This window comes from Lutjanus erythropterus, chromosome 2 (genome assembly GCF_056507025.1).
Source record: "Lutjanus erythropterus isolate fLutEry1 chromosome 2, fLutEry1.hap2, whole genome shotgun sequence".
NCBI lineage: Eukaryota > Metazoa > Chordata > Actinopteri > Lutjaniformes > Lutjanidae > Lutjanus > Lutjanus erythropterus.
Genome location: NC_139318.1, coordinates 32,158,228 through 32,172,216, shown reverse-complemented (window position 1 = coordinate 32,172,216; position 13,989 = coordinate 32,158,228). Strand labels below are relative to the sequence as shown.

At 39.3% G+C, this 13,989-nt stretch overlaps 1 protein-coding gene across 1 annotated transcript in view; it reads right to left on the bottom strand.

Annotated features, from left to right (window-relative positions):
* The window catches only part of nxph4 (neurexophilin 4), a 64,221-nt gene extending 58,171 nt beyond the window's left edge, over window positions 1–6,050 (bottom strand). The window contains exon 1 of the mRNA XM_084737406.1: window positions 5,579–6,050. Within this exon, the coding sequence (XP_084593532.1) occupies window positions 5,579–5,632 (54 nt within the window). The 5' untranslated portion in view covers window positions 5,633–6,050. The remainder of the gene's footprint in view (window positions 1–5,578) is intronic.
* Window positions 6,051–13,989: the final 7,939 nt, after the last annotated feature.

Genomic DNA, 13,989 nt, shown 5'->3' with positions numbered 1-13,989 from the left:
GGGATTGTTACTTTTACTTACACAAAAACATCCAATTACATTACAGATTATATTTTTACAGTTAACACAACATCCTGTTTTTAATTTGTACATATCATCATGCAACATCACTGTCACTGTCAATAATCCTGCACACTGTATATACTGCAGACATGTATACATGCTATATGTAATCATGCACTTCTTGCACTGGTCACTGGTGCTTCTTGTACAGAGCTGCAATGAATGAATGAAGTAAAAAAAAAAAGGTAAAAACTCTCTGATTAGTCTTCTTAAATGCGAATGTTTTCTGATTTCTTTAGTCCTAAAAGCTTTAGGTTTTTTTTTAGGTTAGGAAACACTGATCAACAATTTTCCACCATTTTCTGACATTTTATGGATCAAACAACTAACTGATTGAGAAAATAATCAACATATTAATTGGCAATGAAAATAATCATCAGTTGCTGCCCTAATTCATGTATACATATATATATACACCGTTTTTTCACATTGTTGTGTACATATCACTTCTGGCTATTCTTCATCTGTGTAGCTTTGTGTTCTTGTTCCTAGCTGTTATGTCTTTTCTTTATCTGTAAGTACTACGCTGAAAGCGACGGAAAACCAGAGTCAAATCCTTTGTATGTGAACTCGTACTTGGCCAATAAATTCTGATTCGGATCTTGATCTAAATACTTCCACCACCGGTGAGTATTCATTCAGAAATCACAACTGGGATTATACTGATGAAATGCATTTGCTATGCACGCACAGTAGCTGAATCTCTGACCCCTCACCACCTTTAACATCCACATATCAAACGTGAACAGGTGGCTCCAGCAGGAAGAGAACCAAACAGCCGCAACAGGCCTGCTCAGCGGTGAGAGCAGCAGCAGCTCTGTTCACTCTCCTGAATATGTTCTGACTTTCTCTTCCTTTGTGCTTTAAAAATAATACCATCGCCTTATCAATAATTTCAGACATAATGCTCCCTTTCTTGGAACTTCAGGTGTAGTTGAGCTGTCAGTCAAACGGGGGTGCACGTGTTGTTTGTAATGGAGTTTTGGCACCTCAGTATTCATGCCTGTGTCTGCTTTTTGTTTCTATTATTAGAACCGGATCTACAAATTGCAGAGTAGTAGTGCCTTGTCTTTATTGTTTGAAAGGAATATTTTAATTAAATCACCAAAAAAGGCAATTATGTTCAAGTTCACAGTCCTCCATGAGCTCCCTAACCTGAACAGTGATGACAGACTTGTGTGCAAATCAGAACCTACACGTCTGTAATGATGTTTTATTTTACATTAGTCTAAAATATATGACATCTTCACACAGTTAAATTAAATTTCCCTCTCCTTAAGGCTCATACAAAGCCCGGGGTGGAACTATTCACCGCACCAAGCGAGTAATAACTCATTTTAAAAGTAATGGCTTGTCAGAAATGGGGCACAGGGCTGTTGAAAGAGGAGAAAACAAATTAAATAAAAATGGATCGTTGCTTAACCTTAAGCAAACCATGTTAGAATCCATTAAAATACTGCATGAATCCGAGCCTCTTTTTTTTTTAGGTTAAAGAACGCTTTGATCTCTGGGAACAATTTCAGAGGCGATAGATATAGCAGTAATGTGATTGCTTCTGTCATCATGATTCAACAGATTACATATCTAATCGGTTTGTGAACGGAGAATATCATTTGCAGAGATTACGGACCAGTGGTGCCTCCTGCTCGTTGAAACTGGGCCGTTTGACAGTTTACATGATCCACACGGACGGACAGATGGACGGACAAAAAGACAGCGAGTGGGAGGGAAACCACCAACCACCTGGTTTAATCCATGGTGGAGAAAACATCCGATCCTACTGTTCTGATTTTTTTTTCCCCCCACAATGGCGCGAATAAGTGCATAACATGTGGGCACGAACAAGAGCCATGGAGACACACTCCACACACATTTCAGCAAGGAGAGAGGCTGCACTGAAATGCAAAGCAATGCAGAATATATGAGACATGATTGCAAAGGAAGTAGGACTATATATAATGAAATTAAAGTGATTCAGTTGCTGTAATATCCCTGGGGTATATAGCTAGTTGTTTTATGGGGGGAGATAAGAGGATTTTGTCAGGTTGAGATGCCGGCTAATGCTATTGTTCCTACTGGGAGCATAAAAACAGCAAAGAAGCTTTTCACACATCTTTTCTTCTTTTGTAGTGCTGTTACTGTAGATATCATTTCAAAAGCACAAGGTGGAGAAAATTATAATATTGCAGCGTTGGACATCATATGCAATTTATTTATTTATTTATTTACACACACACAAATGTGAGGACCCACCCACAAAATGTTCTTATCTGAGTACGCACTGAGTAACACACATATATATATTAAAAAAATCTATAAAATAAGTTTTACATTTTTAATGCAGTCAGAAAATATAAATGATAGAGTTTCTCACTGCCGGTCTCCTCCTCTTCTCTCATTTAACAGGCCTCTAACTTACTGTAAATGGGGTGTGTTTTATTCAAAGAAACTCTGAAATTAAAGGCATAATATACAACGTTTTCCTAAAAACACAAAACCTGACCCATATAAACACAATTCCTTTCAATTGTCACCCCCTAGAAGTGTGTGGTGGCGTCTGTATCTGCGGAGCGCCTGTCGTCTGCCTGTATTTTCTTATTTTCTCATTATTTTGCCATGCTCGGGATGCTTTACCAACCCAAAAACATCCTGGGAATGAGACTGGTCAATCTGGTGCATTTACAAACAGCTCGGACAAATCTAACCGATTCTACCTTTAATGCAGACAGAAAACATAAACCCTAGAGTTTAAAGATATCATGCAAGGATTTGTCTCCCTCTCCCTTCCTCTTTTCTCATTTGTGCACTTACATGTGTGCTTTAACAGACCTCTAAGTTACTGTAAATGGCCACTAAAGGGTGGGCTTCATTCAAAGAGACCCTGAAATTAAGTTTGAGAGCTGGTTAATGTTACCTTTGTTTCCTTTTTATTCTGCTGACATCCTCTCCTTTCTTCCCCCCGTCTGTTTACAGAATATTTCACCTGCCATCACTTCTTCACTGCCTCTTTTACCTCCTCACTTATTAATCCCTCAAGCTAATAGTGCTCCCGAGCATGTAACTTGTCATACTATGTCAGCCGAATCACTGTCATCTACACTGCCATCGTTGTAGAAAACCAACAAGACTCTCTTATCCCACTCTGTTACTCCTCGGAAAAGAGAAAGAAAAAAAAAAGAAAAGTGGTCCAAGACAATTTCAACTGGCACATTACTGAAAAGCGTGGCTGATATAATCTAATACCAAGTCGATCCTAATAGTTGAACCTGCGTTGCACTCTCACGCGGAAGAGGCAGAGCAGCTCCACTCAGGAGAAGGAATCATTTGCATTCAATCTTCAAAAGAAGCGTAGGTGTTATTACCTGTCACAATGCAACCTAACCCCAATCTGCCAGCAGCCAACAGGGTGTTTTTAAAAACTCACACACTAAACTGCGTCCCACAAGTCTCCATTGTTTTTGTGTTTGTTTGGAGAGAATACCGGCTACTGTGGGCCACCATGCAAATCTGTATTCCAGCCCGTCAGCTCTTTACAGTCCTACAGCACTACAGTTTGTCACATGAATCAAGTGATGCTCTTCTGCTAACAAATTACGACGTTGTTCACTTTCACGCTGATTTTTAGACCTTGTAAAAATAGCATTAAAAAAAGGCATCAACAAGATTTAACAGTGGCAGGATTTTTTTTTTTTTAACTGTATCTGATGTTGGCTATGTTGGTTGATCAATATTATTGGCTCAATATTGGCCTATCACAGCTATATCGGTCTATATTGATATCATCATATATGTTGTCCAATGCATCAGCATTTTATGTATATTTGATCCTTTTTTCTTAATTCAGGTTTAATATATACACGTATTTTGCTCTATATGTGTGTCTTTATTTAGATTTTATTTAAATAAACGTATTTATAATTATTATAAACACTAGTTAAAGTTTACTGTTTCAGTTACCTGATATCCTTTTGGACAATTAAGTTTATTGTTAAAGGCAGAATCAGAAGGCTTTGTCCAAGCTGTTCATAAACACACCAGAAAGATAGTTGATTGCTGAGGGTCTTTCCCAGGATGTCAAATATCAGCGTGTTTGGGTTGGGAAAAGACCTGACCACAACAAAATAATGAGAAAATAAGGAAACACAGGCAGATGGCAGGGTTTCTTCAAATACAGCCATGACCACATGCTTCTAGTGGCTCATAAGTGACGATTGGAATGGATTATATTTATATACACTGTTTTTTTTTTAAAGAGAAATGTTGCATATTATGTCTTTAAGCTGTAAAATATGATTCCATTATATTTGTCACCACATTTGAGGGATAATGATAAAAAATGTGTGTTTATATATAAATTCTATATTCTGTACAAAGAATATCAGCCAATATATCGATACTGGATTTGTCTTTACTCCCCAATACTAGTATCGGCATCAACCTCAGAAATCCAGTATTGGTCGTGTCCTGCCGAAGATACAGTAAGTGGTTTTTAATGAAAACCAGTGGGGGCAAAATGATCCATAATGGAGGAGGAGGAGGAAAGAGGAAAGGAAGAGGAAGGAGGAGGAAAACGAAGGAGTCAGAGGTGAGGAAGAAGAAGAAGAGGAGGATCATGGTGAAAGGTCATGTTTTTATTCTCTTTCATTTCTTGCAGAGGGCCAAAGACACACTGAGTACAGATGGTGTGTATCTGCTGGGACAGGCAGCCTTCTATTGTATTCTGCTGTATTGTAGACGAATGTATTCTGTTATGTGTGGATGTCTGTATACAATAACTACATTATTGCTGTGTGTAAAGCAATCAGGAAAACACTCTCATATAATACGCAAACTGGCACAAGATGAGTGCGCGCGTACATCCAGACGCGCACACACGCATTTAAGCGCACATAATCAGCAGCTGCAGCCGCATCAGAGCCAAACCAGGCGTACAAACTCTTTGCCACAGCGATGCCGAGATAATAACACAAGCCACGGGCGTGTTTAACTTCTGAAGAAAAATTAGAGGAAGTTGCTGGGAGCGCAAATAGATAAATAGATAAGAGGGGCTGCTTAACTGGGAGTAAAGGGGAAACGCACAGACAGCAGAAAGCTGCGCGTTTGGAGATCCGGGCAAAAAGTCGTACACACGTTTATTCAAGCAAATGAAACAAAATGAAGCCAGAGAAAACGCCTATTGTGGTTTATTTGCAGACTAAACAACTTTAAATCAAGTTACAGAGAGAACAGATTTTATGGAGAAAGAAAAGACAGTTAAAATACGACACAAATCAAAAGAAACTATAAAATATATCCCGCTGCGCCGTACTTCGATAAAAATCTTTATATGGCACGATAAAAATGTTATTGCATGTTATCATTCCGTTCAGCTGAGTGACTTCTAGGAAACTGACCATCTGAAAGAAAAGGCACCTGTGTTTGTCTCCAAACGCACCCACACTTTTCTGCGTCTGGATATGAAAGGTATTTCTTTTCTTTTTTAGTTTTTATCTTCTTAGGATGAAATTAAACTCACCTTCCGTAGGATCCACTGGCCGAGGAGAACTATGGTCCAGCCGAGAACCTGCATGTCACCTTCCTTAGAGCGGACCACCCCGAAAAAAACTACACGTCTCCCTGGCTGAACATATAAAGACGCACCGCGGATTCCAAAGCAATCCCAACAACAGGCAACGTGCGACCAGTAAAAAGTGTTAGGAAAGCAGCGAAACACGCGTAAAGTTGTGTGTTTGTTCGGTCAGAGTCACGGTGGCTTCTGTGGGCAAACTTTGAGCGGTGGCTTCAGTTTCTGCGGTCCGCCTCATGTGGCTCATCCATGCTGTCTGCCGCCGCCGCTCATGCTGCTGGACGCTCGCTGGAAGTTTGCGCGGAGACGAAGAAGTCAGTTTGAAGGCTGGAGGCAGAGACGGGGTTTCAGTGAAGATCATCAGCGCGTCTTGTGTTTTGGGATCCTCACTGGTTGATTTACAGAGATCAGATGTCTCTCTCTCTCTCTCTCTCTCTCTCTCTCTCCCTCTCTCTCTCTCGCTCCATCCCTCCCTCCTCTTCTCTCTCTGTCCATGAGCGCGTCACAGAGCGCAGTAGCTCCCGTTTATTGGCAACCACACTGACCACAACCGCATGTATCATATTTTGTCCTGTCAATGCTTGGATAATGAGGTGACTGTACACTTCGCAGTACCTAATCACAGAAGATGACAGGAATTATGTTTTAGACTGAAAGTTCCTGTAGTGAAACCAAAACGCAGGTATTTGGCTTAAAATATGACTTTAATTCATTCATTACTTCATACTAAAATATTAACTTAATCTGTGGATCGAAAGGATTTTTAGGAATAATTATGTTATAAATGGACATTTTAAAGGAGAAATGTGTACTATACTAAATCACAAAATGACCATGATATGTCATCAGAGAAGAAGGAAAGTGCAACAACGCTACAGCCAGCATGGCCTCCTTTGAAATTTCCATTCCAGTCCAGACTGTCTGTTTATTCTGCCTGTTTCTTGTTTGCTCACTTTACATGGAGCTAAAATTGAATTGAAATCATTAATAATCTTGTAGATGGAGTAGATGTTTCTAACTGTTAAATGGAGCTATGTTAGTGGAGTCTGGCAGGCAGTGAGACAGGCAGTCTCAGTATCAGTCTCACTGAACCATTTGTGTGAACTGATGTTAGCTCTGTTGGAAGTGGTCACGTTGATGAACATGAACTAATGCTTCTACATGGCTACCTTGATAAAGTTACACATCATGCAAATGCATGTGACAAACAAACTCATATTTGATTAAATTATTTATTTATAGTTTTTTTTCAGATTGTAAATGATCAAAGGGACAGATTTGGCCCATGGGCTGAAGTGATGTAGCCAACTAGATGACTATGCTGATAGAACAAATTACTTCAGGTGGCTCTTCCTTGGGTGATGTATTGTAAACAATGTAACTGAGTCGTGTGTAGTTAAAAAGTGTTGTTTAATCATTATGTTATCTTTTGGCGTCTGTTTACAACTTCAAATTAAAGTCAGGTTTGAAATCACCATTTTGGAAACTGTGTGGCATCTTTAATGCAATATTGCAGCCTGGGAACCAGAGGAGAACGCTGAGTTCATGCCGAGTTCATGTTTTCATTTGCTCTGACAGATTCACATTTTCAAATTCTACTGAAAAAATGATACTTTCGCCTGATCACCCATCCCTAAAATCTGCTTCATTCAGTATAACTGATATCATATTGGCTTTATTATCGAAATGATTAATAGCAAGTATCATAAGTTACCCAGACATTGGGCTTTATAACTTACAAACATTGTAATTTTTTCTTCACATTCATAGATGCAAGAAAAACCAACAAAACATGCAGATAAACAAACAGACAGATAGATAGATATGTAGATAGCAGGGATCAACCAATTTAAAATAACAATTTTGCTGATAGTTGATGTGATTAACATTTTTTGTGGTTATTCGTCTTGTTTTTGTTATTTATCTCCTTCCTCTTGTGTCAGGGAAACAAAGAAATCTTCACTGTAAAAAACATGGCACCAATTTCTCTCTGTACTGTACTGAACGTGTCCGACCACAAATAACCCACACAACATTTAGTAAATGCATAATGATGGAAAACAACAGATTAACATTGATAACTGCCATCTTCTGCAGTCAACAAAGCAAATATCAGCTGATAATGATGTTCAGCTGATAAATACATCAATAAATGATAAATGACAAGTGCATCCCTACTAGATTGATAGATGACCTACAGAACCACACCAGCAACTGGAATAAAGACACGCAGATACCAGCTCTGAGGTTCATTCATATGTTTAGTCTTTACATGGCAGACAGTAATATGTGTCCACCTCACTTTCTTTGTAGCACCTTAACTCTAATACGCAGCAGCAAATGGGAAACAATCATTATGTTACACAAACACATGAACCTTGACTGCTTCATTTAAGTGATGTGTGTGATGGAGGCCAACAGCACAAGCTGGCCACACTATAAATTCCCAGAAAAACAATTTTGAAATATTAATGTTGCATGGATATATTGGGGCAGCATGGCCCCACATCTCTCCCTGATGGCCAGTCCCAGCTGCTGCCTGCCTGATTGTGGACCTTTAAAATGAACTGATCGGGGATGCACAGTGTTTGCTCGCCTATCTCGCGAGTTTGTCTGTGTGGAGATCAGTGTGTTGGATTGTCTGTGTGCCTGTATGTGTAGCATTATATAATGCTGTCAATCAGTCATACTTATCTGACTGAGAGACTGGCGGATGTCTCTTCTGTATAAGCATAATGTCTGTCTCGACTTTCTGTCTGTGTGTGATGAGGAATGTCCCCTCTGGATAACTGTCTGTCTGAATGACTGACTGACCAGCTAACTGTTCATTAGTTTTTCCCAATTCCTCTTTGTCCACCTGTCTGTCTTCTTGTTTTTTTTTCATCTGTGGCTATGTTTGTGGCTTTTCTAAATATTTACAGCATGTACACCAAACTTAACTAGCTTTCAATGCTTCTCTCTCTCAAAACAACCTTATTTGGCCCTGAAACCAGAGATATAAGTCAAGCACAGACATTTCCACACTTTCCTCTTCAGATATCAGACACCGTGGCTCACCTGTGGTATGTCCTTATACCTCCCGTCTCGCACTGACAAAGCCAGTTTTTGGGACTGCCGGCCAGAGTGCAAATCATGTTGAAGGGCTCAGGGGTGGTGAAGTCCTGTTCTGTGAGACCCTGTCACAGATGGAGAGGAGTGTCAGTGTAAAATGAGCTGCTTTGTGGTTATGTGTCACTCCTTATATTGTATATTAGCAATCTGTTATCACTCTTTGATATGCAGGCTTTTTACAGTCTGTGTGTCTGTGGCTCTCTCATCACCAGTGCGAGGATGACACAGCACTGCCTCCCTGCGAGGCAATGAGTCATTGCATGCAGAGGAAAACACAAGCCCTGAAAAGACTTGAACACTGGGAAATTTCACAAGGGAGGGGATGGAGAAGCATACTGATAATTACAGTATGACATACAGTAAGTCTGCAACTGACCGGATGATCAAAATTCAGTAGCAAATAGATGTGGTTAAATGGTTATTTTTAATAAAATACTGGACAAAACAAAATGTCAGGTACGCAACCATATTGGTGAAAGTATTGTTTGTAATTATTCACAGAATTCTGGCATGATTAAAAACACTAATGCTGCGCTCCAGACAACTTGAACTTGAATTGAATTTATTGAACTTGAAAATTACTGACATCCTATTAGAACAATCTAACTCAAAGTCAGAGTTCCTACTTGGAAGCTCGGGGCAAATCCATCAACTCTGATTTCCTGAAAAAGCAGCTGTCGGATGTATACGATCATAAATAAATATTGTAAATTGATGTCAAGATATGTCACAATGTGCCATAAAATAAAATATATAACGATCTCGTTTATGTCATGTGTTGTTTTGCCTCCTCTGTGTCATTTATGCAAAGAGGCTTCATTGTTGAGGGTTTAGTTGAGCATACACTTTCCAAAGAAACGGAACGGGTTAGCCATGGCTATTGCTTACTTTTGTCATTGTGCACCTGGAACGCTTTAAGATTGCAAGTTGGAAATTTCAACAGGGAAATTCCTGACCTTTCTCGTTGTCTCAAACGCAGCATAAAGTTTAGTTTAACTGCTTTAGATAACCCCTTTTTTTGGATGATGTGTTGATATAATAACTGCAATAAATTATATTGTTTTGTTGTACTGTATTGTTTTTGTATTACTGTAAGACTATTTTATGGCACTTTACGGCATGTAAGGAATAGTGTACAGTGAGGGGGTCATTATTACAAAATAATCCCCTTCAGGATGACTCAAGACCTGCATCAACCTGTCAAGGTTTATTTCACAATAATCACTCATCGTATTATTTCACTTACTACACAGTTAACTAAAATAGAACAAAACAAAAATCTGACACAAAACATTGTTGCTATAAGTCGCAAAATATTCATACTGACCATTCACTGGCAACATATTTTTTTTATTGTTATAAAATAGCTGCTTCTGCAAGCTAAAGCACTATTAAACATTTTCACGGTGTGTTTATGAACTCAGCACAGCACTCTTAAGGTTATGGAAAGATCACGGTCTTGGTTAAATATTGATAACATCAGATGTGAGTTGAGGGACAACAAATAGATTAGTCTCTAATCAAAACCACAATGATTTAAAATCTAACCACACACTGAAGTAAGGCTGTGAGCCCTAGATCATGGTCAAAGACCTTCATTTTTTTCCCCATCACCCGAGGCGGCACGGTGGTGCAGTAGTTAGCACTGTTACCTCAAAGCAAGAAGGTTCTGAGTTTGAATTCCCCAGCTGGCTGGGGGGCTGGCTGCAGAGTTTGTGGCTGGGGCAGGGCCTTTCTGTGCAGAGTTTGCATGTTCTCCTTGTATCTGTGTGGGTTCTCTCTGGGTACTCTTGCTTCCTCCTGCAGGCATTCAGCCCATATCCCAAAGACATCAAAACAGCATAAGAGGTTAACTGATAAGTCTAATTTGCCCATAAGTGTGAATGTGAGCAAGAATGGTTGTTTGTCTCTACGTGTCAGCCCTGTGATGAACTGGCGACCTGTCCAGGGTGTAGCCCGCCTCTGACCCAATGTCAGCTGTGACAGGCTCCAGACCCCCGCGAACCTTCAAGGATAAGTGGTTATGGATAATGGATGGATGGATGAATCCACTCTAACCACCTACATACTTGGGTGTATTAGAAAACCTCATCACACAGTTTTTTAAAAATACTCTATTCTGATTGGTCAATTACAGCATTCTAGGGTCCATTATTTCTGGATAGCTGACTGCTGCTATGAATAACAAACTGTTGCTATGGGTGTAATTCTCTTCATAGACTCTGTAAGAACAATAAAATAATTCTTAAATCATAAAATAATGTTTACATTAATTAAATATTTTGTATCAAATTATTATTATTATTATTATTTTTAAGTAAGTCGCTGTGTTACTGAACCCAGCCTAAAACACACCACCCTGTCAGGTTTATTTTGCCCCTTCTAAAAGTTCTCTATTTTTTGTTGTATTCCATGATTTGGTCTTCCTTAGTGCCTACTGATTTACTGTTTTTATAACACTGCTTGTTAAACATTTTAAACAAAAATGTAAAAAGAAATTAATTAGAAACCTTTTCCTTTAAGCTCCAAGCAGTTGACAGTTTCTTTTCTTTTGACCACCAACCATTAAATTAAAAAAAATAACTCTTAGTCTTTGTTGGACTCCTTCACTTACTCACTTCAGTTACTGTCTGTCCCTCTGCTAACATGACTTTTACAGCATCACAATATGTAAATTTCAGTTCTGCTGAATTTCTTCCTCTTACAGCCTTTTTTTTTTTTTTTTTTTGGAGTATTTGCACACAGCACAACACTTCCTATACTAATAACAAACAAGTGGCCATGCCTCTCCACTTCATAATCGACTGGGATTCATCATTCAGAACACCTGGGTAAGAATAAATCTGGGTGCATCTGGAGTTGATTTATCATATTTTTTCTATTAACAGAAAATAAAGAGAAAACATAAGACACTATTTCAGGGAATGTTGCCGCATGAGGCTCACTGTCTCTTATTTTCAGGTGATTATACATGAATGAAAATCTACTTTTGAAAATTATATTCCATTTCTGCCATATTCTGCCAAATAATTCCAGTAAACCTTACACACTGGACCTTTAATGTTTCTTCAATTATAAAGAATAAAACACTTCATTGTGACCATCAGAGTAAGTTACTCTTTTTCGGTGTCTGTCAGTCTTACAGCTGCTGTAAATCAGTGTGATACACCCATTGCTTCGTCTTCAGTAGACCATGAAACCTTGTCTATCAAACACAGCAGGTCTCAAAGAATGTGACCATTTCCCATTTCTGTCACTGCCCTCCATTCAATCTACTGTCTGTGATTTGTATGGCCACAGCACACTCTGTCCTCCAGTTTCCCCTAATTTTTTCCCCCACTGCTGGAGAGGGGTTGCTGGTGTGAGTGCAATTTCTGATCCACATTGAAAGTGGCAGGTGAATTTCGCCCAGCTGCTCCCCTTCTCTGTTCCACTTAGCGGCGACGCTCCTGTTTCGAGTCACTCGGTCGCCGCGTGGTTATAGTAAATGAATGAACATGCACTGAGCAAGAGCCTGGTGCATCTACTTTCACAAATATCATCCTCACATCATTATTCCTCTTTTTGTCTGCCCTGATATCAGCAGAAACTTTTATCATCTCCAAAACTGCACACTTAAAGGATGTTCGTGTTCATCATCTTCATGCTTGAAAAGATGTAGTATGTATCATTAAAGACAATAAATTAGAGTCAAGACTAAGTGCATCTAGAAGTCCACACATATTTAACCATTAACCGACTTTAATAGCAAGTTACCATAAATGTGCTTTGATGGATTAAAAGAAAAGCAGGTGGAGGCGGAGGTGGAGGTGGTACAGAAGGATGAGTATGATGAAGCAGGACGAAGCAGCTAATGGAAACAGGAGAAAGGGGATAGACGGATGGGAGGTGGTAACACAGGAAGAGAAGGTGGTAAACAGATGGAGTATAGTTAAAAAAAAGAGGATGTAATCCTAAGAATTCAAAGTAAAGTTAAAATTTGACAGCAGTCCCACAGTAGATAAAGATGGGTGGCAAATTAAAGCAAAAACCTGACTAAATGAGTGGAGAAACATGATGAATCCAGATGCTTCCACACAGGTGCACTGCATGTTACAATTAGGCAATTAACATCCAGTCATGCTTTGTGTTATGTATAAAAATGCTGAGCAGGCCCAGTTCCTTCTGATGCTGTATCAAGTTGGCAAGAGGAAGAAAGATCCAAGTGACTTTGAAAGAGGGTTCACTGTTGGGGCACGGACTGTGGGAGCTGCAGACACAAAGACTATTCAACTGGCTGGTGTTTTAGTAGGAGCACCATCTGCATTTAGAGCTATGGGGAAGATATCAGTAAATATGGTTGGAAATGAAAGAATGACTTTATTCATATAGCACTTTTCAAAGCAGAGTTACAAAGTGCTGTACATGAAACAGAGCAAAGCAATGAATTGTGGTCAACAGTATAATATTTGATGACTGTGGTGCTCATGGATTAACGGAGTGGTTCCCAAACTGGGGTGCAGGGCCCCCATGGGGCATAGAACCACTCCAAGTCGAGAGGAGAAAACAACGTATGTTTCTTGGAGAGACAGATGCATCTACATCTTTTTAACATCTGGCCAGAATGCATCTCCTGATGTGGATAGAGCAATCGGTCAATTTCATTCTGTTTTGAATCCTTCTTGTTTGCGTTTAAGCTTTTTTTTGTTATCAGATAGCTACCAAGATGCATGAAATCACTAGGTGCAGGGTTCATGCAGGTTTTTAACAGTAAAATTCAAACACCTTTCAAGCACTTCACAAAAAAATTGCAGACTCTTGAAGCCTATATCATCATATCTAAATTGTTGCTATAAATCCAATTGCAAATTCCTTTATACCCACAGCAAACACTTGCCAGTTGTTCATACAAACTTTCAGCTGATCAGTCACAGTTCTTATGGTCTCCATGTGGTATCTCTTCAGCTGCTGTAGCCCTGATGTGTATATTTGATTGGGCACATGTCAGCCAAAACTAAGGCCTTGTTCAGCCAGCCAGCCCTAATCTGTTTTTTGGTATATCCAGATTATATCCAGATTGATTTTAGGAAGTATGGACAGCAAACAAACAAACAAACAAACAAAAAGAAACCCAACATGAAAAGCAATTTCCACAAAACAGGCAAAACAGATCTGAACCACATTTGATGTATTTCTACATACGCGTCTTAGTCCAGCTGCTCTAGCCTCTATTTCAAAGTGTTTTTTGCATTACCTGCAACGCAACACAA